General features: G+C 32.1%; 2 protein-coding genes across 3 annotated transcripts; one reads left to right on the forward strand and one right to left on the reverse strand.

The window, feature by feature from the left end:
• Window positions 1-15,702: 15,702 nt before the first annotated feature.
• On the forward strand, window positions 15,703-19,968 carry LOC21390193 (alpha,alpha-trehalose-phosphate synthase [UDP-forming] 6). 2 transcript variants are annotated; one of them, XM_024163568.1, is made up of 4 exons: window positions 15,703-15,973; window positions 16,477-18,498; window positions 18,590-18,863; window positions 19,369-19,968. In XM_024163568.1, the coding sequence occupies exons 2-4, from the start codon at window positions 16,496-16,498 to the stop codon at window positions 19,657-19,659; spliced, it is 2,568 nt and encodes an 855-aa protein (XP_024019336.1). In that variant the 5' UTR covers window positions 15,703-15,973; window positions 16,477-16,495; the 3' UTR covers window positions 19,660-19,968. The 2 variants fall into 2 exon arrangements, with proteins under 2 accessions (XP_024019336.1, XP_010093315.1); XM_010095013.2 differs by lacking the exon at window positions 15,703-15,973 and having other exon boundaries at window positions 16,007-18,498.
• A 2,796-nt stretch (window positions 19,969-22,764) lies between these two features.
• Window positions 22,765-24,777, reverse strand: LOC21390194 (40S ribosomal protein S28). Its single transcript, XM_024163579.1, has 2 exons — window positions 24,649-24,777; window positions 22,765-23,214 (listed from the first exon to the last, which is right to left on the reverse strand). The coding sequence occupies exon 2, from the start codon at window positions 23,209-23,211 to the stop codon at window positions 23,014-23,016; it is 198 nt and encodes a 65-aa protein (XP_024019347.1). The 5' UTR covers window positions 23,212-23,214; window positions 24,649-24,777; the 3' UTR covers window positions 22,765-23,013.
• Between the last annotated feature and the right edge of the window lie 1,616 nt (window positions 24,778-26,393).

The raw sequence follows: 26,393 nt of genomic DNA on the forward strand, positions 1-26,393 counted from the left end.
TTATATTGTATATCATAATTATATAATATATTATATAATAATATTTTTTTATTATATTAAATCTAATAATAAATATATATTATATTATTATTATACATATAATATTATAGTATAATATAATATAGTCGTAATTTTTAACTATCAACAGCAATTTGACCTCATAATTTATCAAACGCTATTACACTGATTTTAGAACCAGCACAGCTACTATAATTATAGTTTACCAAACACTCAGTTACTTTTTGTAACAGCTGTTTTTTCTTTCAGTACAACTAAAAGTAATTTTTTTAAAATCTACAGTAATACCAAACTAAGCCATAGTCTACTCCTTGAAACGAGGTCTCATAAGATCAAGCAAGGAAAAAATTTAAAAAAAAATTAAATAAAATAAAGAGTTCATGATTATAAGTCAAAGATACCGGCTAAAGACAGATAAAAAGGCCAAAAAGATCATGAGATTTGAAAAGCACAAGCAAAGCACCAAAATCAACAAAATATTTAAGGGGGTGTTTGGTATGAGGTAATCTCAAGGATGGAAATGAGAATCTAAAATATTTTCATGTTTGATATAATTATTAGATTTTTTTAAAACTTGAAAAAATGAAACCCGTGATCATTTTGGGGTAATCCTAAACCCACCTATTATGGTCTTATTTACTTTCCCATGAAAGTTTAATATCAGGAGCCCTAACCTCTCTCTCAGACTCTCACCCATCTATTCCCACGCCGCTGCCGACCACCAGAAATGCACCGCCGACCACGACGCTGCCAACCACCAGAAACGCACCACCGTTGCCGGACTTTTCTTGCCGCCGCCACCAGGTATGTTATTTTCTTGGTTTTTTTTCTTCTTTTTGAATCCGTATCAACCAGGGTATCTTCGTTTCTTTTTTTCTTCTTTTCTTACTGGACTTTTCTTGTTGAATCCATTATCTGTTATTGTTGAATCCGTATATGGTCCTACTAATGCTTGAAAAAAAGCCCATAAATGGAGTCCATTTAATGGAAGAAAAAAAAAAGAAAAAGGAAAAAATAGAGAGAAAATAGCTCCTTTTTTTTTGTTGACTCCGTTAATGATGTTGTTGTCTTAGGTTGTAATATTAGTGATAATTGTAATTCATTTAAAAATAAATATGTTTTTTAATACACAACATTCTCATACACAACCAAATACAATAATGTATTATTTTTGAGAATTTGAGATAAGATTCTTATAAGGAACCAACACAGTAATGTATTATTTTTAAAAATCATATTATTCTCCATCATTTTCCTAGAAATATGATTTATACTGATTACTGCGTACTAAACACACCCTAAGTAGCTAGGGAAAGCCTTGCATTATACGGCCGATCATTTTTAAGTTGCAGAAGGACGGAGAAGAATGCCACAAAACTAGGTTAGATGAAACTAATTAATTATGATGCGAGAAGCTTATTTATCTCCAACTAGTTAATTGCCCTCTCTAGAAGTATATGAAACTTGGTAAGTATCAACATGATACTTTAATGTCTATACATTGTTAGGTAGGAAAATATTTTATAGAAAAAATTATGAGTCATGACACAAACTCTACCTATTTAGGATATTTTCCTTAACTTATTTAGTTTTTAGATTTTTACCTCTTTGACCAATCTCTCTACTTTGACCAAGCTAGCATTTCAAGTGATCAAACTATCCTAATTTAATATTTCCCTATTCCTAGTCCAAACTCTAATAATAATTTAAACTACGATGTAAAGCTAATTAGCTCCATTTTCTAATTTACCTTTTAGAAGAGATCTTTTGTTTTCTTTGCTGCTAGTGTTACTTTATATGGTGGACCAATTAAGAGCAATTCCAAACTGAACAAATATTGCAGAAGCAAATTCATTTCATCATGAGTACAACTCAACAGGCCTTTATTTTTGGGCTAAGGAGGAGGTGCAGATCTGAGGGCCACACTCTTGTTGCCAAATATCTAGGGATCTATGTTTTTAGTTTTTTATTTTGTAATTTTGTGGTTTATTGTTGGATAAATATTGGTTTTGATTACTGTGGTTTTATTCATTCGATTTGCTTAGATTATTATTGAAATTTGCTTTTTTTTTTTCCTTCTTCTTCTTTTGAAATTACTTACGAGCTTGTGTTTGTATTTGCAACTTCTTGATTTTTTTTTAAAATCTATTTTTGGTGTGTTTATTGCAAATTAATCTGGTTAATCTACAAGATTTCTCTGGCAACCAGGGCCGAAGAAGAATGGTGATTTTTGTTTGAAAAGTAAGAATATTCTAGTAGATTATTGGTGTTAATCTATTAGATTACTTCAGTTAGCACCAACGATCGTGTGGAATAATACCAGTGATATTTGTTGATAAGCTCAAAATAATCTGGCGGATTACATAATCCAGTATAGATTAATCTTCGATGACTCTCGTTGAAGAAGAGTGGTAATATTTATTGAAAAAATCAAAATCATCTAGTAGATTATTGGTTTTAATCTTCTAGATTACACTTCAAAGATCGACGTCAACAATCGTGCTGTAGAAACCAACTATATTTGTTGTAAAAATCGAGTGGTATGTTATTAGTGGTAATCTACCAGATTACTCTCCAACAACGGTCACCGGCAACATCTAATAAGATACATATGATAATCGAGTAGATTATCTTTGGTCGATGGGGGTAGTTTCAGTAAGAACGCATATAAATGATCTGTTGCCGGTCCTCTAGTGTGGCAAAAACCAAAAAATGAATGCCACTTGCATCATTTATAGTGATTTATACAACGATGAAGTTTGTCTCAATAATTGATTAAGGTTTAAAATTTTGAGGGAAAACAAATTATTCTCATTCAAAGGGCAATTTGTACCTAAGCGTTTGGGAAAAAATAAAAAATAAAAAATTTGAACTCTGCATATGTGAACAAAGACGGAGTTAGAAGAAAAAGTTTTTTATTTAAATATAGAGAGAACAAATAAAGTAGGACATGAGGTACGGGCGGGCCCGTTCAGTTCGTTGATTCAAATTTTTAATTTGAGTTGAAATGTGACTTTATGTGAGAGCCTTTTACTGTAGTAAAAAAGTTAGATGTGATTATTTCTGAGAGTTTTTTACTGTAGCAAAACTCGAATCGACAAAATAAACGGGACTCTGAGCAATCAGGGTATGAAAAACAGTCAACATGTTAGAATTTCAAACCACAAATAAGATGTTGCATAAATTCGAAAACATATTGAAACTGTGGCATGCCACATAAATATTTCTATCCTACTTAACTGGGCTCCGCAGGGGTGAGGTAAAGGGAGAGTCCACTTCTAGTCCTATCCATGAAAAGACCAGTGTGCCCTGCCCGCCAACATAATATAACAGAAAACTAAACAAAATAATAAAAACCCCACAAGCATATTTAAAAAAAAAAAATCCCTCGATTTGGTCAAAGTTTACAGTAATAATTATAAAAAATAAAAAATAAATAAAAAAAAGAGGAAAAATCAAATTCAAAGGGAGGTTTTGTTAGTTACGCCGCGACACATAAAATGTATATTTTGTAAATTTTGCAAAACGGGCATTGTAAATGTACTAAAGTAGTAAACCTCTCAAATCCGTCAATAAATCATTGCTCATCGCCTCACTAGAATCAACTATAGTCACAATAAAAATGGTATCTTGGGCTAATTAATAATTAAGAAAAGCGTCTGCAAAACAATCTGGTACAAGGCTTTAGTGCTAATCGTCCATATAATTGGCTCAATTACAAAAACATCCTTATCTTGGCCTTACTCAGCTGGGTGGTGAGTAGTGACTAGTTTTTTCATCACATCAGTCTTACTCAACAGAGTGGGAGTGGCTTCTGACTTGGCCTCCGTTTCCTTGCAATTAAATTATGAAATTTCTTTTCTGGAAAAATGTGGAAACAAGTTGCTCTAACGTCTAACCCGATTTAATCATTCATCTACAATATTTTATCTTATCCATCCATGGTATCATTTTTTTTTTTGTTTCTTTTGTATATATATATGAATCTGTCCTAATTCCACTATATGTAAACATATATATATATAGGTATTAAATAATAAGTTTGTCTACGGTCTTTTTTTAAAATAACATGTAAAAATAAAAGACATAAAAATATAACATTAACATTAAAAAGATGCAATATAATCTTTTGAATAACAAATGTTACGTTGAGTGAATATTTTATCTTATCCATCCATGGTGTCATTTTTTTTTTTTCTCTTGTGTATATCCATCTATCCACTATATACAAACACATACGTATATATGTATAAAAAAATAAGAACGTGACATGTCTTTTCGTTTTCGTACCTGATCATATACCTAACCTTCCATTATTTATGTATTTTTGTTTTTTCAGCAAGATGTCCACTGATATAATGAAGCGACTTTCTATAAATGGAAACGGACTTGAAATATTTTAATGATCAGATGCATTGGATATAATAGGTACTGAAGCGTGCAAATTATCAATATTATCCTTCCTGAAGACTTTTAGGAAAATTGAAAGCTTGCTAGCTTTTCACCAATCAAATTCTCTAAAAAGAAAATATGTGGCAATACTAGATAGCACATATGATAAAAGTAGTATATTCAAGTGGAGCCCAAACAAAGAACGAAAGAGCCAAAAAATATATAATAATAATAATAATAATAATAATATTATTATTATTATTATTATTATTGGACGCCCCAACATATATAAGCATGCGCCCGCACACAATAACAGTGGAAAATCTTTTGACAACCTCTATCGTGGAACTCTAAAAACATTTTTATTGATGAAACTTTCAGTTTGAATTGTTGGTTTAATTTTTTTTAGAGAAAATAATTTTGTACGGCGCGTTATAAATTTTTAATACAAATCTTTACATATTTTATCGTTAAAAATTTAATCCAACAATTTAAATTGAGTGTTTCACACGTGAAAGTTTTTAAGATGTTCCACAAAATTTGCCAAATCTTTTTTAAGAAATAAAAATAATGGAAAATCTGGTCAATGCATATAGTCACAAAAGGTCTCCACGATCAACCAGGAAAATTAATACATGGCAAATATATTGAATAAATAAATAAATAAATAATAGGTTAGTTAATTTTTCCGAACTAATACATCATAAGGGGAAAAAAAAAAAAAGATTCACCACAAGAAACCGTTTTTTGCTGACCACAGGTATTAAGAATATTTAAGCTTTCACTCATATATATATCATAAAAGTTTGTTTTTGCACATATTTTTACTTTATTTTTTAGACAACTTGTGAAACTGGTTTTATAACTCTGGTTTCACATTTGTTTTTTTTTTAATAATTGTTTTATCGTCAATTGAAACGCAACTGTGAAATGGTAATTTCGTAATGAATATTTATATGGGTGATTAAAATAATAATTTGTCATAACGTATCAGAATAGATAGTAGGGAGATTTCAATTTTTAATATGGTAATTATATGGAAATGATGATAGGTATTGCAAATTATTCAGTATTATGCATAGACCATAAGACCAATGATCTCTAGCCTAGCAAAGTGAGAGATTGGAGTTTATATTGCATGTGTATTTTATTTATAAGGCACCCTACAGGTGGAATAGGTTAGAAATGGAAAAATTGAAGTGTACTAGTATCACATGTGTGGTAATCTTATTGTTAGAATCTTTACATCTTATGATCCACATTAGGAGTGTTTAAATATTTATGATATGTGATTAAAATTGCTCATAATTTATCATAATAGATAATGGGAAGATTTCAATTAAATAATATATGGTAACTATAAAGGATTGATGATAATAGTTGCAAATCTGTGTATTCCCTCCCCTCTACATGCTCTAAGGCACTCTCTAAAGGAGGTAGGTAGCTTCCATATTTGTTATTTTTGTCATTTTCTATTTTGAAAAGGAAAATTGCATTCAAGAAAAAAGTAGGGATGCGAAACGTGTCAGTCTAACCCGTTTAAATTGGGTCTAAACGTGTTGGGTTGACCTATTTATTTATCATCTCATGTTAGAACTGACTCATTTAATTTTTATGACTTAAAGCCAGTCCACTACTTATTTATATATGGATCGCGTCCTTAACGTGTTTGGGGCATGTTTGTGTTTTTATCATGCTCTCAATGTGTTTTTATTGTGTCAAATAGTATATATTTATAGCAAATATAATGAAATAGGAATTGAAAACATTAAAATCTTTAAAAAAATATCATTAATTATTATTATTATTAACTTAAACAACTATTTAGTTTTAGTTTAGAAGAATCAGTTAAGTTTTCGTTTTATTAACTTAATTATTATTTTTATTTTTATTAAAACTTCTTAATAAAACAAATATTTTTATGACATATAAATATATTAATAAAATTATTTTAATGCTTCATCTTTATTAATTGAGCCCTTATCATGATTTTAATATGTCCGTGTCCATGCTCGTATTGTGTTTTTAACATGTCGTGCCTTCAACGTGCTTTGTGTTTAAAAATTGCGTCAAACCCATTATAGCAATAAACGGGATGAATTAGACTCATTTAATTATCTGTCATACTATGTCCTACTCACTTTTTATGAGAGTCGTGGCACACTACAAGACTCCATATTTTTTCTTCATTATGGGTAACAATCATATTTCTTTCCTCCATATTTTCTTACACCTAGTTTGTGGCATTCTTCTCCATCTTTCTGCAACTCAAAATTGATTAACGGTATATGCAAGCTTTCCTTAACCGCGATAAGTACGGAAAGTAATTGTGTCAAAAACCCTAAAAATTTCGTTAATTTTGGTGCTTTACTTGTGCTTTTCAGGTCTCATGATCTTTTTGACATTTTTGTCCGTGTTTAGCACTTTTATAACTTTTAAAGCTTAATAATTATGAGAAAAAATATATTTTACATTTTAAATAATATTATACATTAGAGTGAAACTGAAAATAACATACGTATTATATTTTTTATGCTAAATATACAATTGATATTGATATTTACATTGAAGATGATCTACAAGACTCCATATTTGTTCTTGATTATAGATAACAATCGTATTTCTTTCCTAATTTATTTTCTTTCACTTAATTACTGTTTATTAATGAGGCTGAAAAATGTTGAAAGTCACGTGTGGTATTTGAAATTCAACCATGTCTGATTATTTGAACCTTTATTGAGCAAATCGACAGTATTAGTGATGAAATTGGACTTTATAGGTGTGCTCAATTATCATCACATCTTAATATGTGTTGCTGCCCGAAAACGCATTGTACCATATGAACGCGACAAGATTATAATAATTTCGCGTGGAGCAAAATGATTACACGTGTCCAAAAGTAGTTGGCTGGCACGGAAAGCTAATCCATTTCCTGATTGGGAATCACTCAATTTATGCTCTTTTGATCATCCATACAACACGTAAATCTCCTTTCTAACTTAATCACAACTTTGAGCCATTAGTTTTGGTAAACTTTTTTTTAGCTTCATCTTTCTTGAGCACGATTTCAATCGATGTATATAGAAAGAGTTTTCAACGGTTACGATTTTATTAGTGGTTACTCTTTAATTATAAAAAATTTAATGACGTATCATAATAATAATTAAAATAAATTATTATTAAGTTTTTTTTTTATCAACTACTCAAGCTATCACCTATTGATAGGTACATATTAAAATAATTATTAAAACCACACTCATCCTTATTAATATTATTGCTTTATGAGTTTTGTACAATTTATATAAATAGGGAGTCAAATTTTACTTATGCATAACATTATTATAAGATGTGTTTGAAACGAGAATATATAAATGTGATTTTAATAGTTACTTATCAATAAATATTATTATTTTAATTATAATATATTAATTCAATAATTATAATAAATTAGATAATTAATCAAAAAAATTTATAAAAATTAATAATATTTGATTCTCATATTATTAAATTTTTATATTTAATAGTACCCCTCCAACATATATCAAAATATTCTCTCTCTAATATTCATTATATCCACAGCAGAAGTCAAAAGCCTAATAGGATAAAGGTTCGGTTAATCAAGTTCCAGCTATATATATTTGACTGCTTGGGAAACATTATTCCTTTTGGGAAAGTTTTTGCCTTTTTGGTGGAAGAATATCATGAATAGAGCAATTAGAGATTGCCCGTTCGTTCGTTAATTTGAGTTTTTAATTTGAGTTGAGATGTGATATTATGTGAGCGCTTTTTACTGTAGTAAAAAAGTTAGATGTGATTGTTTTTTAGAGCCTTTTACTGTAGCAAAACTCGAATCAGCGAAAAGAACGAGAAACTTTTAGACAAAATAAAGAAACAAAAAGAAAGAGGGGACTTTAGCCAAATCCCTTATTTCCCAAAGTCTACTATTTTCTAAAGTTTGGAAAACATCAGGGTAAATTAACCGTGTATATAATAAAGGAAAGGATTCTATATATGTGAGAAAGATGCTTATAGTGAGAAAGTGAAAAATATTTAATTGTAGTGGGCGTAGTTTCGGTTTATACTATCCACTGCTGCTTTTCAAAGTCAGCCAAGAATTTAGAATACTTCATATATACCATCCAAGTTGTTTGTTAAAGCTTAAGCTACTATCTAACCTATATAGAATATGTTTCAGCCGAAAAATTAAACCTATAAATATAAATGCAGTAAATGCTAATTGTTTCCTTTGACAATAAAAGCTTCCGGACCAAACAAATAAATAAGGATTATTCTTATCATTACTGCTTAAACTTTGAAAATTCTTATTCTGCCTTTTAAATTTTGAATTTGTCCCATTGAAGTCATTTTATAAGAATTTATGTGAAGATCATATGAAAAAGGAGGGATTAAGTGTGATCATGTGATTTTTATCTATTTGAGTTTAACAAAAATTCAAATAGATAGATCACGTAATTGCATTACTCTTTTTTTTTAATTTTATTTTTAACAGAAATTACAACATAAGGAGTTAAAATAGAAACAATTCAAAATTCAGAGGTCAATATGAGAGATTTTAAAATTTAGATGACATAATGGAGATATCCTAAAATTCAAAGAGCACCAAAAATAATACTCGAATAAGTAAATAACACTGGGACACCTTGTTAGTTGAGACAACCCTAGAGTTCTCTTCTCACTTCATCTCGAACTATGTTCCATTGGATCTCCTTCTTGTAGGATTTTTTTCTTTTAATCTTCATCAATTTTTTTGAATTAATTAAAAAAATTATCTCCGAATTATTACTCTTGTAACACTTTACGTACCTCTAATTTTCAAAACGCATCAATCATTCCCCTTGAAGTATGAAACTTTATATTAATAGCCGTGACGGCACGTGCTCACCGGAACATTGATGGGCGGGACACGCCGACCACTTTATGGATGAGTTTTTAATTGTTATGTTTCTATCGTGGTTACCCATAAAATATGAAAATATTATTATATGACATGATAAGAATTTAATTTTATTAATTCTCATAATTTTTTTAGTCAATTATCTAATTTATTATAATAGTTATATTAATATTTTATGACAAATAATAATAATAATTGATAAATAAATATTAAAATAACTATTAAAATTATATTCAAATACGTACGTACTATGTGTGTATATATATGTATATTATTTGGTTTGATTGCGCCCCACTTTTAGCAGGAGCAATGTATCTATAGTTTACTTTATATCTAAAGCAACGTGATGATATTGTCTTCCCTCAAAAGAACACAACCACAAAGATACGAGGATAACTAGCCAAGTGAATTGATGAGCAAAACAAAACAAAACAAAACAAAACAAAAAAAAAGGGTTTTCCCTATGCGATTTTTTTTAGGGGCAAATGAGATTTACCCCCTTGCGATTTTGTGATGTGTTGTGCATTCATGTGATTTGCTTTTATATTTTGGCACGCGGCTTGATCTGACGGTAGTGTTTAATCATGCTATTTTGTCTCTTTTTTGAAATGTGATGTAATAACGGGTTTGGATAACATGCTTATCCATGTAGAATTTTAGGAACTCCTATGCTACAAAATGATTGTGGGCATTATTGATGTCTCTAAATATTTGGTGGTTTGTAGTTTTTTTTTTTTTTTTTTTTTGGTGGATTTTTTTTTTGGCTGAATTTATTGTTTCTGTAGCATTGCTTATATATCGGGAAAATGTGGCATGTCAAGATGCATTTTCATGGCAAACAATTGAAAGTTTATTTAAGAACGTTATTATTCAACGCTGATTATTCTCTCACGGAAATCGTAGTAATAGTTGTAAGAAATAACAAGTTTTCTACTCCATTGAAGAAAATATTAAAAATTGCAGCAAATGATATTTATTAAAAATATATGAGAGAAAAGACGGAAGGCGATTATGTGACAGTTCTAAAGAGGAAAAAGAACATGGGGTGCTTTTGAAAATTTTATATATAATTTCTTTTTATATAATTTCTGAAAATGGGATGCTTTTATTTGTGAACATTCTACATATGGCTTAATGTACATATTTAATGACATTATTAACTTTGATAATGATATAATTGATGTTAATTTATTATATAAATCAATTTTAAGATATGGTAGGTATTTTCTCCCAAAGTATGTGGGATTATTAACCTTATTATTTAAATCAAATCTCTAAAATTATGGCATTTCTTGCTCAATTCAGGAGTTAAAATTTTTCGCATCTCAGAGTCATTAAGATACTAGCAACGTAATTAAAATACTGGCAACATTATAATTAAAAAGAAATATATAGACAAAACCATGTTGACAGAAAAAAAAAAAAAAAAAGAAACAGCATTACAATCATGAATATTTCGTTATAAAAAACGTAAGAAGAATAATTATGACACGATCGAACACAAAGGTATGTGAATTTTTGTATATTAAAATTACAATAATGAATATATCATTATAATAAATGCATAAGAAGAAGAAGAATTATGACACGAACACAAATCAAAGTATTTTTTACTAGATTAGAATAATGAATATATCATGGATCCGTTTAGTTTGTTAATTTGAGTTAAAATATGACTTTATGTGAGAACTTTTTATTGTAGTAAAAAAATTAGATGTAACTGTTTCTGAGAACTTTTTACTGCAGTAAAACTCGAATTTTAAACTTAAATTGGTGAAATAAACAGGGCCTAACTAATGCGGATGGACATCACCCACACAAACAATATATGAATTTGAAAACGAACATTAAAAGGAATAAGATAATAAGTGCGGGCATATATATAAGAAATTCAACTTTGAGAAAAATTACCAAAACTAAATACATGATTATAAAGTCAATCCAAGGGTGTTTTTAGATTGTTAACAAATGTAATTCCAATGACAAAGCTAGGGGGCCGGGGGCATGGTTTTTTTTTTAATATAATGGTTTTAATTTTATTATAATAAATATGTGTATAAATTAGACTTGATCCTTTTTAAATTAATAATTGTCTATATTTTATTGGGTCAACCATTTAAATTTTAAAAAATAAAAGGATTGCATACATAAATATCTACTCAGAACACTTTAAATCTAAAATGTCTACTATTTTGTTTAAAATATTTAATTTTATTAAGTCTAGTGGCTTGTCCCAAAATCTAACAATTTTAATTGCCTAATTAAAATACTAGCTCATTTATATTAAAAGTGATATTTTGTCAGTACTAAAAACTTGCAAGGGAAGCTTACTCTTATGTTTTCCGATTCTCAAACAAATATCTAGAATACTATTATACTAATGAGTCACAATATTATTCAAGCACGGAGCAATATTATTAAAATTTCTTTTCCATCAATTGAAGTTAATTTATATCCAAATTCTTTTTTGTAAATTAATACCCACCGTCTATGCTTACAAGTTATAAGTTGTATCTAAACTCTTTTTCAATCTTTGACTCAACAAGTTGGTGAATGAAGGTTATATCCAAAATGTTTGAAAAATTAAAATCAAAGATTAAAAGAAGTTTGGCAATTTGCTCCATTATTCAAGGTTAGATTTTATTTTTTTCTTCGCTTTTTTCTTTTTTTCCCCTTATAATCTTAATTTTTTTCCTTTCTATTTTAATGTCTAATTTAGGAAAACTTTTTTCATTCATTTAATATTTCAAAGTTCAAACGTAATCAAGTTATTACTTTTTTTTTTTGTTATTTCTAACTAAGTTATTTTAGTTAGATTTTATACTTAAATTGTAAAATAGAAACTATAGTGCCTGTTTGTTTTCATTTTTGAAAATATTTTTACGTTTTTTTAGGATAAAAAATTAAAACGGACATAAAAAACGTGTTTGGTGCAACAGTTTATCAAAATTGAAAACAAAAACGTTTGTCCTTTTCCTAAAATCTGAAAACGACTTAAGATCGTTTTCTCCGTTTTCATTTTTGTTTCATTCTTCTCCCATTTGCATATTTCGAGTCATCCCTCTCATGAGCCTCTGCCAGCGACCATCCCCACCGTCGCGTCCGGGCCCGATGGCGGCGGGGCCTGGATGCAACGGTGGGAGACCCGGAGTCAGAGCTGTACAACATAATCCTGGTGCACAACCTGCTCGCGAACCACCCGTCATTGCAGTATCCGGAGGTTCGAGCTGCGACGGCGGCACTGCAAGCCGTCGGGAACCTCCGTCGGCCGCCGTTCGCGCAATGGCTCCCTCACATGGACCTCCTCGATTGGCTCGCCCTATTCTTCGGCTTCCAAAACGATAGCATTCGGAACCAGAGGGAGCACCTCGTCTTCCACCTCGCCAACTCCCAGATGCGCCTCACGCCGCCACCGGACAACATCAATACACTCGACGCCGGCGTCCTCCGCCGCTTCCATAAGAAGCTATTGAAGAACTACACCGATTGGTGCTACTATTTGGGGAAGAAGTCCAACATTTGGATCTCCGACCACCGCGAGGCGTCGTCGGACCAATGCCGTAAGCTGCTCTACGTCTCGCTTTATCTCCTGATTTGGAGTGAGTATGCTAATCTCCTAATTGTTTCAGAGTGTATTTGCTATATATTTCATAATATGGCCATGGAATTGAACAAGATTTTACAGGATTACATTGATGAGAACACGAGTGGATTGTGGTGCTGAAGAGTGTTGTTGCCGCATGGTGGATTGTGGTTTTTGGGGTGTTCTATGCGAGGATTTGGACACATAGGAATAATGATAGGAGGTGGTCGGCTGAGGCGAATCGGAGGGTGGTGACTTTTCTTCAGGTGGCATTGGTTTTTGTTCTCCTGGATATTATTATTTAAAATACTATTACATGTTTTTAAAAATTAAACCACCAAACGAAATTTTAGTTTTTTTAAAAACTGAAAACAATCTCAAAATAAAACTATCAAACGCATTTTCAGAAATGATTCTAAAATGTAAATGAAAACGTTTTCATTTTCATTTTCATATAGAAAACAAAATCATTTTGCAACGAATTTCAAACGCACCTATAATTTTTTATTAAAAAATAAGTTGGCATAATGACATATAGGTGTATAGTTTACTAAATTTATATAGTGTAGTTTATACGATGTTAAAATTTATTTTCAATTCTGAATTATATTATTCAGTTGGAAGTTAACAATTGATGCATTTTTTAAAAGAAAAAATATTCAAGATCAAACAATTTGGAGAAGATTATCAATCATCTATTCCAAATTTCAAAAATTTTGTTCCCAAGCATCCAAAAAGGTTCAAAGAATTGAAATTGAAAAATTTGATATTATCATCACAGTAATATATTTTCCTATTTAGATATAATATTGATGCTTTCATGTGTCAATATGTTATGAATTAAATTTATAAAAAAACGGTTATATATATGTGTGTGTACATATTAGTATGATCTTCATTAAAAAATAATAATAATTAGCACCCGACTGATAAATCCTGAATTCGTCATTGTGTAATTCAAAAATAAGTCATATAAGTGATATTTATAGAAGTAAGCCACAATTTATTTCACCCTTATAAAAAAAGTCAAATCGTGTATCCTTATGTGGGCTGGATGAGGTTAAAGACTCGGGTCATTTGTCGCTCCGTCTAGTCCGATCCGTACTTACAACTCTAAATGAAAAATATTTTTATAATTATTTCTAAATAAATTTATTATTATTTTTTTTACTTTTTGATATTTTTTATTAATTTACTGTCATCTTGCCTCACATCTTCATCGCCTATAAAAGAATTTCAGGGTTTATTAATAAAACAAAAAGGACTTCACTAACTTTTACATGAAGAATGTGTCCACTGTCACTCTTAGTCTCTCACCATTATGGATCTGATGCTACATATTTGTGCCCCATTCATTTCACCGATTCGAGTTTAGAATTCGAGTTTTGTTACAGTAAAAAGCTCTAAGAAATAGTCACATCTAACTTTTTTACTACAGTAAAAAGCTCTCACATAAAGTCACATCTAAACTCAAATTAAAAATTCGAATCAGCGAACTAAACGGGCAATTAATTGGTCAAAAATAACCTCTGATTATAGCTAATAAGTTGTCGTTTAATTTAAATATTTAAATGACAATTCAAACAGTTTTGATAGAGTGTATTTTCTTACATAAAATTTGAATTTATATTTAAACTAATGAACCAAAAACATTATTAATCCTGGAATGAATCATGAGAGATGAAGAAAATACATTTTTATTCTAGAATGAATCATTGATGGTTTTGTTTTTGTTTTATCGATTATCAAATTTGAAGGCATCCTAAAAGAAGAAAAATGGAGCTTTTCTAGTAAGATAAGAAAAAAGAAAAAAAAAATAAAGCTACCAACAGTTTTCTATTTTCACCGGTAATTTTTTAATTCATTGGTCGTTTTGTTTTCGTTTCGTCGATTATTGAATTTGAATGCATTCTAAAAAAAAAAGAGAAAGGAACTTCTCTAGTTAAACTAAAAAATAAATTATTGGTAATTTCCTATTTTCAATTATAAAATTTGTATAAAAATTTATTTATTATATATATATTTTTAAATTATATATAATTTTAATCTAATCTAACAGTCAAAATTTAACACTATTATTAAACCAAACATACGAGAAACTCCTATTAAAAAAAAAAAAAGACATTTTTATCTCTTACAGGGTTTTGTTTAGTCCTGGTTCGAGTTCGAACCGGCTCCATCGTCCCCAAGTTTAGCCGTCGGAAAATATTCTACAAATCAGTCATAACCAAGACACGTATCTCTAGACCTCAATATTGTCTCGACATTCAATGAACCGCAGACACGTTGCCACATGGACAACCGACAAATTAATGTTTGACACGTGTACGGTAACGTGCACTATGGATAATCTCGGACAGGGGAAGACCAGTGGGTCCCACCTCCATTTTGCCTCGTGGCGGACTTGCCAAGGGACAAGGATAAGATTGAGGAGGCCGGATCGCCTGCATCTTTAGACCAAACTCAAAATGTTTCTCCACCGTTGGATTAGAAATTTCTGTCATCGGACAGTTGACATTGTTTCTCGCGTTCCCACACTTTTCTGCTTTCGATTTTGCAAGAGACAAACTTTGTTGACAAATTTAATTTTTTTTTACTTAAAATAGACAAAAATATAAAATAAGAAAATGGAAAATTTGTCCATTATAAAAGAAAATTAAAAATAAATTTAACCTACCATTTTTAAACTATTATATTTTAAAAAAAGGAAATGTAAAATTATTATTCTTAACTATAATATATAAATAATTACGATGTGATCTATAATTTGCACAGAATTTTACCTAAAAAAAAAAAAGCACAGAATTATCCCAAAAACAAAGTTGCCTATTGCCAGCAAATTATCTCCCACTATTTTATGTTGTCGCCTCAGTTCTATTCAGCAAAGACAGAGAGAGAGAGAGAGAGAATGTGCGTGCACTTATAAGATTGTCATCACTGAGAAAGCTCCATGAAAAAAGCTTCAAAATTTTAGGGTTTGCTTTAGATTTTTCAAGGCCCCATTTCTTTTCATTTTCTCCGTTATTTCCAAAATTAAAAACTGGGGTTTGCACTGCCATTAGCTGGTAACATCTTAAAACTGTTCTTTCAATTTTTCTTTTTTTGTTGTCAAGTTTAATTTTTCAAGTCATTGTTTTTGTTCTTTTTCTTTCACTTCGAATATCTGTTTCTCATCAGTGCCTATGTTTGACAATGTCTAGTGGAGCGTTTGGTTGCCGGTATATTTCGTAGCTGTGCATGATCGGAATCTATTCCATTCCATCTCCTTTTATTGTATCTTTTACTTGGATAACGAGAAACTTACATGATTTACATATCTTTTTTCCTTTCCTTGCTTTGATTGATTCACTTTTTCAAGAAAGCTTATCTTACGGCCTCCTTTTTCTTCTTCTTTTCACATTCCTGTTCTCTTATGATAGATATCTTCTATGGGTTATGAGCTAAAAAACCGTTTCTTGTTTGAAGTTCCAAATTTGTTAGGCCTAGTTAGTTGACTTTGCTTTAATGGGGATTGTTCTTTCATGTGAGGAAGGTTGAGGAAAACTTTGATAATCTGTGGTTTTTATAGCTTGTAGAGAAAAGGAAAAATGGTGTCGAAATCTTATTCAAATCTGTTGGAGCTCGCCTCCGGCGAGCCTCCGTCGTTTGGTCGTATAAGTGGGAGAATTCCTCGGCTTATGACTGTTTCTGGGTTGATATCTGAAATTGATGAGGACCCTTCTGAGAGTGTTTGCTCCGATTGGTCCTCGTCGTCGATCCACCGAGACCGAATCATTATGGTTGCTAACCAGCTTCCCATTAGGGCTCAGAGAAGATTGGATTGTAGTAAGGGGTGGCTTTTCAATTGGGATGATACTTCCCTTCTACTCCAAATGAAGGATGGGTTGGGAGATGATGAGGTTGAAGTGATTTATGTAGGTTGTCTTAAGGAAGAAATTCACCCAAGTGAGCAAGATGAGGTGTCCCAAATACTTCTAGAGAGTTTTAGATGTGTTCCGACCTTTGTTCCGCCGGATCTTTTTAGCCGGTACTATCACGGGTTTTGTAAGCAGCAGTTATGGCCTCTGTTTCATTACATGCTGCCCTTGTCACCCGACCTTGGCGGCCGGTTTAACCGGTCTCTGTGGCAGGCCTATGTTTCAGTCAATAAGATTTTCGCAGATAGGATTATGGAAGTGATCAACCCGGAAGATGATTTTGTTTGGGTTCATGATTATCACCTCATGGTGCTACCAACTTTCTTGAGAAAGAGGTTTAACCGGGTGAAACTCGGGTTTTTCCTCCACAGTCCATTTCCGTCTTCTGAAATTTACAAGACATTGCCGATTAGGGAAGAGATCTTACGTGCCCTTTTGAATGCAGATTTAATTGGGTTCCATACGTTTGATTATGCCAGGCATTTCCTCTCTTGCTGTAGTCGAATGCTTGGTCTAGCGTATGAATCCAAGCGGGGTTACATAGGCCTCGAGTACTATGGTCGGACCGTTGGTATAAAGATTCTTCCTGTTGGAATACACTTGGGTCAGCTCCAGCATGTGCTGAGCCTCCCAGAGACCGAAACCAAGGTTGCTGAGCTTATCAAACAGTTTTGTGATCAGGGCAGGATAATGATACTTGGAGTGGATGATATGGATATATTTAAGGGTATAAGTTTAAAGCTTTTGGCAATGGAGCAGTTGCTTATGCAGAATCCTGAGTGGCAGGGGAAGGTGGTTTTGGTGCAGATTGCCAATCCAGCGCGTGGCCGCGGGAAAGATGTCAAAGAAGTTCAGGCAGAGACGCACTCAACTGTTAAGCGGATTAACAAAATATTTGGGAAACCTGGATACGAGCCTGTTGTCTTGATAAGTGAGCCGCTGAAGTTTTACGAGAGAATTGCATACTATGTCGTTGCTGAGTGTTGTTTGGTTACTGCTGTCAGGGATGGAATGAATCTCATACCCTATGAATACGTAATTAGTCGCCAAGGGAATGAGAAGTTGGATAAGGTTTTGGGCTTGGAATCGTCCACTCCAAAGAAGAGCATGTTGGTTGTCTCCGAGTTTATTGGCTGCTCCCCGTCGTTGAGTGGAGCAATTCGCGTGAATCCGTGGAATATCGATGCCGTGGCTGATGCTATGGATTGTGCCTTGGAGATGGCTGTGCCGGAAAAACAGCTCCGTCATGAGAAGCATTATAAATATGTTAGTACCCATCATGTTGGGTATTGGGCTCATAGTTTCTTAACGGATTTGGAGAGGACGTGTAGGGATCATGTGCGGCGGAGGTGTTGGGGTATTGGGTTCGGGTTGGGGTTCAGAGTTGTGGCATTGGATCCAAGCTTCAGAAAGCTATTAATGGAGAACATAGTTTCAGCTTATAAAAGGACAACAACCAGGGCAATCCTTCTTGATTATGATGGTACCTTAATGCCTCAGGGCTCAATCGATAAGAGCCCGTCCTCTAAGAGCATTGATATCCTAAATAGCTTGTGCAGAGACTCGAATAACATGGTTTTCATCGTCAGTTCTAGAAGTCGAGAGAAACTTTCCGAATGGTTCTCTCCTTGTGAGATGATGGGAATTGGTGCTGAGCATGGCTTCTTTCTCAGGTGAATCAGTCGAATTCTAATTATTTGAATGTTTTCAGCTTATTGAAATAAATGCAAGTTCTGCTTTGGACTAAGAATTGTGTAATCTCAGGACAACACGAGATGTGGAATGGGAAACGTGTATGCCAATTGCCGACTGTAGTTGGAAGCAGATTGCGGAGCCAGTGATGAGGCTTTACACAGAAGCAACAGACGGTTCCACCATTGAAAATAAGGAAACTACGCTTTTGTGGTGTTATGAGGATGCAGATCCCGACTTCGGGTCGTGTCAGGCTAAGGAACTTCTGGATCATCTCGAAAGTGTTCTTGCCAATGAACCAGTTACCGTTAAAAGTGGGCAGAATACAGTTGAGGTTAAGCCACAGGTCTGAATCCCATTTCCCTTTAAAGTTTTAGTTTTAAGTTCATTTATCTCTCAATGCTATTGCAAATGGTGGATTTGTAGTTGTTATCTTAACAATGAGTCAGCTTTACTCAAATTTAGGCTGGTTCATCATATATGTTACATTTTCCAAATAATTTCATACCTGAGGCTGACGAAGAAATATATGAAACAAAGTTATCATACACAAAGGCTATCTTGTATAGAACATGATAATTGAAATTTGGAAGATTTAATCCATTTTCACATTATTTTTGTTTGATCGTATTATCAATATTTGAAGATAGCTGTTTGAACTTGTAAGCCTGGATGGGATTCAGTCAGTTGACAAAACCCGAGATGCACTCAATGTCTTGTCAGTGTGCAAGAATCTTTGTTAGATAGCTTTTGCTGAAGAGGCTGCAGAATGCTCTTAGAATATCATAAATCGGACCAGATTTCGTGTGTGATTTTCCTAGAACAACCTGATATTGTTTGCATAAATGCAGGGTGTAAGCAAGGGGCTTGTGGCGAAACGTCTGCTTTCCACCATGCAAGATAAGGGGATGACCCCCGATTTTGTTCTGTGCATAGGAGATGATCGATCAGACGAAGACATGTTTGAGGTAATCTCGAGCGCCATTGCAGGCCCTTCCATTGCCCCTGGGGCGGAAGTATTTGCGTGCACGGTGGGTCGGAAGCCCAGCAAGGCCAAATATTATCTCGATGATACGGTTGAAATTGTAAGGTTAATGCAGGGTCTAGCTTCTGTCTCGGCACAGACGTTACTACCTGGATAGATGCTTTGCAACTGTAACCATGTCAATCGTGCAGGTCGATTTCACGTTATTTTCACATTTTTCGAATATCCATTCCTTTAACAATGTAAATTTTATGTTACTAAATGTGTGAGACAGGAAACTCTGTTTTTTGGTGTTTGATATTTGTAAAGCTGTAAATATGTTTGCAAATGAAACTCAGTTGTGTTTTTAGTGGCACTCTTGCTTGAGAACTTAAGCCAACTATTTATTTTACTCTTTTTTAGGTCATTTTTTGTAAGCCTACATGCGTATATATATAAAGTGCTTTAATTTGTTCGAGTGTCAAAAGTGTTTTAAGTTGACTTTATTGATTTGTTCAGGCTATTTTTGTGCATGCTTTAATTTGGTTACAATTTTTCCTTGACAATGTTGTTGAAGTCGCATTTTGCCTAAAGCAGAAATTTCGGTCAATTATTCACCAAAAAAGACATTTCGGTCAATTTGTTCTCTTTATAAATGTAGAATGAGATCTTGTTTCACGATTTGGCTAATCATGAAACGTGCTGGTTTTGCTTTCTTGGTAGGGTCAAGACCTCCTACCAAACGGATCATTTTTTAAAAAGAAAAGGAAATATAATGACAATGAAGCCAGAATTTGAACAAATATCTTTTTTTTTTCTTCCTACAATTGATCTACTCACCTGAAAGATTGTCTGCTAGCTGCACTGTACAAGTATTGTCACTAATGTTTTAGACAAAAAGGTTTTCAACCCTTTGAAATTCTAACCCTTTTTTTTTCTCTCATGACTACTTTTTCATCTTGGATTTTAGGGTCTGTTTATTTTATATACGCAAATTTAAATCATGAGTATTCTTGATAAATATTTTTTAAAAATGTACGTGTTAGAATTTTTATTTTTACTCTTAATTTATAATTTTTTGTTAAATAATTACATTAATAAAAGAGTATTTATTAAGAGTAATAGGTAAAAGTTTAGACTCATCCACTATTTAAAGATAAATTCTCTATTTTTTCTCAAATCATTGATTCTGTTACAGTGTTCTCTTATAAAAAATTTGAATTTCAAACATTAAAATCAAGAATTATAATTTAACTATACTTAACGGACCTTACAAGTTCACTTCAAAAAATTGGTCTAGAAATACAGCTTCGAACAATTACATATTTTACCTTGTAAATTGTGAAAGGTTTGTACATTCAAAATATGATTGAATATGGTTGAATAAAAAAAAAAAATATATATATATATATATTTATATATGCTGCTATTTAAGTGCTATTTGTTATGTGTTAAGCCTTTATTCTTTGTTGTGGAGAGTAGTGAAATTAAAATAAAATGACCCAAGAAAGCGCACACAAATTCCGTAGTGATTCAATGTTAGTCAAGTATCAATCTTTTGTAAAGTTTTACTATCATGAAGAAGAGTACAAGAGAAATCGCACACTTTACGCGCCTCGAACTTTTTGTGTGTATATATATATATATATATTTTTTTTTTTTTCTATACCTCAACGCTCCCTCTCAATATAAGTAATTAGGTTCCACACCACCAAAACTTGTAATAATCAAACATTGTTTTAAAGTTACTATACACATGCAAAATAAATTACATATCTTCACCTTTATGCTTCTCTGACTTTAATAAAATTCATTGACTCGTCATCTCAAACAGGTGAAATTTCTTAAGATTTTGCATCTACTAGTAATTAATTATTTGAAGGAGTTGCATTGAAAAGAAAATTCATATTGGTCGCGCCCACAACTCTGTCGTTGGGTAAAGCATTTCTACACCTACTACGCAAGAGTTCTGTCGTTTAGCAAATTATTTCAATTCAAATGTAAGAATAATGCGAGCACTAGCTTCCAGACAAATCTTTCCAAAACATTCATTAGAATTTGAGGTTTTAATATTTCAAACTTATGAACAAACTGAATTTTCAACGAATTTAAAAACGTAACTACATAGGAGAGTGGAGCAAATGTTTTTGTTTTCAATAAAAAATAAAAATGAGAAACTAAACTTACACATTGGTGGTGTATTTGAAATTTGTTTAAAAATGATTTTATTTTCAATAAAAAATAAAAATGAGATTGTTTTGAAAATTATTCTATGACCGATTCTGAAATTGTGTTTAGTTGATTTTTTAAGAAATTATTTTGAGTATAATAAAAAAATAAAATCATGTTTATTAATTAATATATTATAATATTATTAATAAGTACTAAAAAATAAAAATAGAGAAATAAAAACAACTTTTAACTGTTTTTTAATTCTTTCATAAAAATCATTTTTACTGTTTTTGTTTTCAAAACATTCACTAAACAAACGTCGTTTCATTTTCATTTTTATTTTTTGCTTATCAAAACACGTGAAAACCGTTTTTAAAAGCGGTTCTAAATACGCATATTATGTTTTCATTATTATAGACTTCAAGTTCGGGCCAGACAAAATTGAGACCCGGCCCAACCCGAATTAAGAGAGGGTCAACTTTCGTGATAGACTGCAGTCAATCAGTAATAAATTACAGCCAATCAGTGTTAGACCGTAAATAAAAAAAGAAAAAAGGAGCTAAAAATTGCAACCGTGTATCAAATTTTAAAAAAGTTAAAGCAAAATGACAGCACGTATCAAATTGCGACCATGTATCAAATTTTTTTTAAAAGGATAATTTAATCTTTTTAAAGGTCAAAATAAAATTTTTACCGAGATAAAATATAAATTTATATATTAAAATTTAATTTAAAATATGCATTTGATGAGATCAAAAATTAAAAATATAATTTTTAAATAAACTCAAAATACAGGGAATAAAAATATAAATATCCCAAAAAAAATTTGGTTCCTTAATTTTCTCCTCTTTTCTTTTTTGACTGTCTTGCATGAGCACGTTCATATAGGAACATAAAAGATAGAGACTTGTACATTGGTAAAGCACACAAAAAGGATGAAAACCTTGTAAACGAGTTTGGGATTTGACTTGCGACAAAACAAAACTAAAAATAAAGGAGCATTCATCTTAAACTTGGTGGTTTCCGGATATATAGGTGAGTTAAAAAAAATTCTAAATGTTCTCACTCTCCCAAAAATCAGAATATCAGAGAAGTAATGAACAAGGGACAGTTATTCTAAAGCAAGCAAAAAGAATTGATAAATCCAAAGTCTAGTGCTTTTCCATATGGGAAAACTCTAATCATTCCTCACATAAATAGTCTATAAAACTGAAGTTTGTCCTGGTAATAATACCAGATATAAAACTAGAAGACATGGACTGACAATGGCCTCCCCCTAAATTCACCAACACAAAGTTGTATGCAGTAAACAGAACCGAGGAAAAAAAATAAGACTGCAATCAACAACAGGAAAGACCCATCACCGCAATCTCCTCGCCTCTCTCTCGGACTCAAGCAAGGTGAGAATGTCACCTTCCCTCACGGGCCCCTTGACATTCCTCATGATGAACCGGTTCTGGTCATCAAGAAACTTGACTCTCACTTGAGTCACCTGACCTCTTGAGCCGGTACGGCCCATGACTTTCACAACAACAGCATGCTTCACCTGGGATTCCATTCTCTACAGAAGAAAATGAAAGAAGCGATTTAGGAAAACAGATCCTTTAGTTAGCCAAAAAGCCAATGTAGAATACAATAATTCTAAGCTTAGTAAGATGGTCAAAAAGTACATCTATACATTAGAGTTTCTATGATCCGATCTCAGTCCATATCATGTAGAGACAAAAGTCTGTTATTCTCAACTATGAAAAAACAAACAAACAAACTCCAATCAGCTATAATATGGTGAGATCTTATATCTCAAGTCTCAACAAGCGTAAAAACGTAGCAATAGTAAGTAAAATTAAACCCAACATTCCTACAATAAGTTGGGTTATTTAGCCACAGAATTTCTACTGTTCTTGATACTGCTGTAGAAAATTCATAACCATGGAACAACACAGAAAATAACATTGACCCCAAGCAAGGAATGCAGACACAAAAAACTACATTCCCAACAAGGTTTGCAAAAGGAACAGAATCAACAGTCCATGGAATATGGAAGCATGATTTGAGTGCACGTCAGCCATTGCAGCAAAAATAGGTCCCAGATCTCGTCAACTACATAAATTATTATCGCAGAAACGGGCCTGTACATGGGTTCAGTTGGGGAAAACTGGGCCCAGACGTCATACAGAAAGTGAGCAACCCAAGCACTCTCACGTTGGGTTGGGTTGGATTGGGGTGGGCTCTGCGGGTTGGGCCTTATACGGGCATCAAATAATGATGTAATGTAACGTTTTAGTTTCCTTTCAAAAAAATTTATAAGTTGTGTAAATTTACCGAGAGAGAAAATTTTACAAGTCTATTTATCTGGAAATCACACCCTGTGCAGAAAATTTATTTATGTAATGAAATTGCAGAAAAGCAAAAAAAACCTTACTGAAAATCTTAACATATTTTACAAGTTATACAAGCAAGAAAATCTTAAACACACATACCTAAAATCTAAAGTCCATACATTGTCCAACATCCAGTATCCAAAGCAGATTAGTCCAACATCAAACAATATTATAAAATCAAGTCCCATAATTAGTTCAAAATAAACATAAAAGAAGCCAAAATACTATAAAATAAGGCAAAAGCAAATGGAGTAAGAACATCAGCAACAAGCCTATTTCAAGGGGGAAGAAAAAGTTAGCAATAAGAAATTACAACCGTTAAAATATGATTAAGACAATGTTATTACCACATTACCAATCAACTAAACGAAACAGAAAAAGAAAAAAAAATTACAAGTTCATAAATTTTTTTAAAAAAAAATAGCAATCAATTCTCAGACAGACATACAGAAGACAGCAATAATCATGCAAAGCCTAAATAAGAATTAAATAGAAGCTTGATTCGAAGCTTCCAAAAAAAAAAACAGAAAACGAATATCATAACCTAAAATATCAAAACACAAACAAACACAGAAACAAAAATAAAGATTATGAGATCTATGAGAAAGCCATACCCACTTGAGAAACGAAACTGAACGGTGGAGAGTGAAGGAGAGGCTCCTAGGCAGAGAGTGAACAATGGCGGCGGCGGCTAAGAGAGAGAGAGAGAGAGAAATGGAGTGGGTATTAACAGAATAGCGTATCAGCGTTAGGGTTTGTTTTTGAAAAGGGTTAATAGCTCCGTAGGTCCTGAACTTTTAAGTACGTGACAAATGGGTCCTTGAACTAATTTAATAAGCTAAAAAAATCCCTGAATGATCTTTATTTTTCTCTTTAATTAGATACGATTTAGACCTTTAAGTCCACTTATGTCAGCATTTCTCACGGTAGGGTTAATTTTACATTGAAAAGACCAAATGACCTTACTTATAAAATTAAAAAAATGATTAATTTCAAAAATTCTTTCAAACTTTAAAAAATAATATCCGTTCCTTCTAAACTTTGTTTCGTTAATAAGTTTTCTCCATCTTTTATAATGAGTGACGAAATTCACCACGTGTCAAGTACATGACTCATTTAAAAAGGGTATTATCGTAAATTAACATGCAATAACATGTCAATAAAAAAGAAAACTTAAATCTTGAACAACATCAAGATTAGGAAAAAAAAGGACCCAAAAGACACAAGATCAAAAACATGATCAGAACAATGAATCCAAGACAAAATGTAACAAGAAACTTATTAAGAAAATTAGCGTTCTCAAGATCCTTAACACTGACAAGAAGAACTTCAAGCGTTCCTTGAGGCGTCTTTTTTTTTTTTTTTGCCGGAAAAGGTAAGAGAATATTCAAAGATCACAATTGAGATCCCACAACCTCTATCATCTTTATTCTACATTCAATCATAAAATGAAACAGATTCAACCCATAGCCTCAATCAAACCCAAATGAACTAGATTCAACCCAGCTATACAAAAACTTTTTCTTCCAATGTTAAACGATTTACCTTATACTGAATGCACCTATAAAATTGTCTTCCCAAATTCTTCTTCGTGTGCGATGTCATCACTACTGATCCAACTTACATCGATGAACAAAATGATGAAAAAAAAAAAAGAAGAAAAATGGGGAACTAAATGATAAGAAAAAAAGGAGGAAAATGAGGAACAAAGATGATCAATTTTTAATAAAAATGAGAAATTATCTGATTAAAATTATATAAGCATAATTGTGTTTTCGATTCTCACTAAATAAGTGATACGTGGTAATTTTGTCACTCATTATAACATAAGTATAAAACTTGTTAACAGAATCAAATTAAAAAAAAAAAAAACGGATGTTATTTTTCAAAGTTAATAGAACAAAGTGTTACAAGGATTATAAGTGGGGAGGAATTTTTGAAATTAATCCAAAAATAACTCAGAAAGAAATTTTTGAACGTAGAAGGCCTATTGTTTTTATTTCTTGTAGAAAGCTAACCGAACAAATTAACAATTAGGACAGCCATGGCCAACTTATCCCAGCCCTCTCGTCTGTTAAGTTCCGAGCCAGATCCGTTGCACGCCCAAGCCATATTCGAACCTCTGCAAGCGGTCACCGTCAAGCCTTGTTCGAGATTTTCCTCCTTTCTTTCTTGCCGTCAAGCGAAACATCGTCCATACCCTTCGATCTTGCCATTCCCATCTCTTCATCCATATCGAGCTCCTTCTAATTAATAGAAGTATTCGTGAATGAGAGTTAGAGGTAAAGAATCAACCAAGGGACAAATTGTAGAGAAAGAGGAGAGAGAAATGATGCTTGGTTTCTTGTTGGAGATTTGG

The sequence above is a fragment of the Morus notabilis genome, unplaced genomic scaffold (assembly GCF_000414095.1).
Source record: "Morus notabilis unplaced genomic scaffold, ASM41409v2 Scaffold2195, whole genome shotgun sequence".
Taxonomy (NCBI): Eukaryota; Viridiplantae; Streptophyta; class Magnoliopsida; order Rosales; family Moraceae; genus Morus; species Morus notabilis.

Coding starts and splice junctions, on each gene's coding strand:
- LOC21390193 (XM_024163568.1), top strand. CDS start 16,496: ATGGTGTCGAAATCTTATTCAAATCTGTTGGAGCTCGCCTCCGGCGAG. Junction 18,499..18,589: donor GAGCATGGCTTCTTTCTCAG/GTGAATCAGTCG, acceptor GTGTAATCTCAG/GACAACACGAGATGTGGAAT. Junction 18,864..19,368: donor CAGTTGAGGTTAAGCCACAG/GTCTGAATCCCA, acceptor GCATAAATGCAG/GGTGTAAGCAAGGGGCTTGT.
- LOC21390194 (XM_024163579.1), bottom strand. CDS start 23,211: ATGGAATCCCAGGTGAAGCATGCTGTTGTTGTGAAAGTCATGGGCCGT.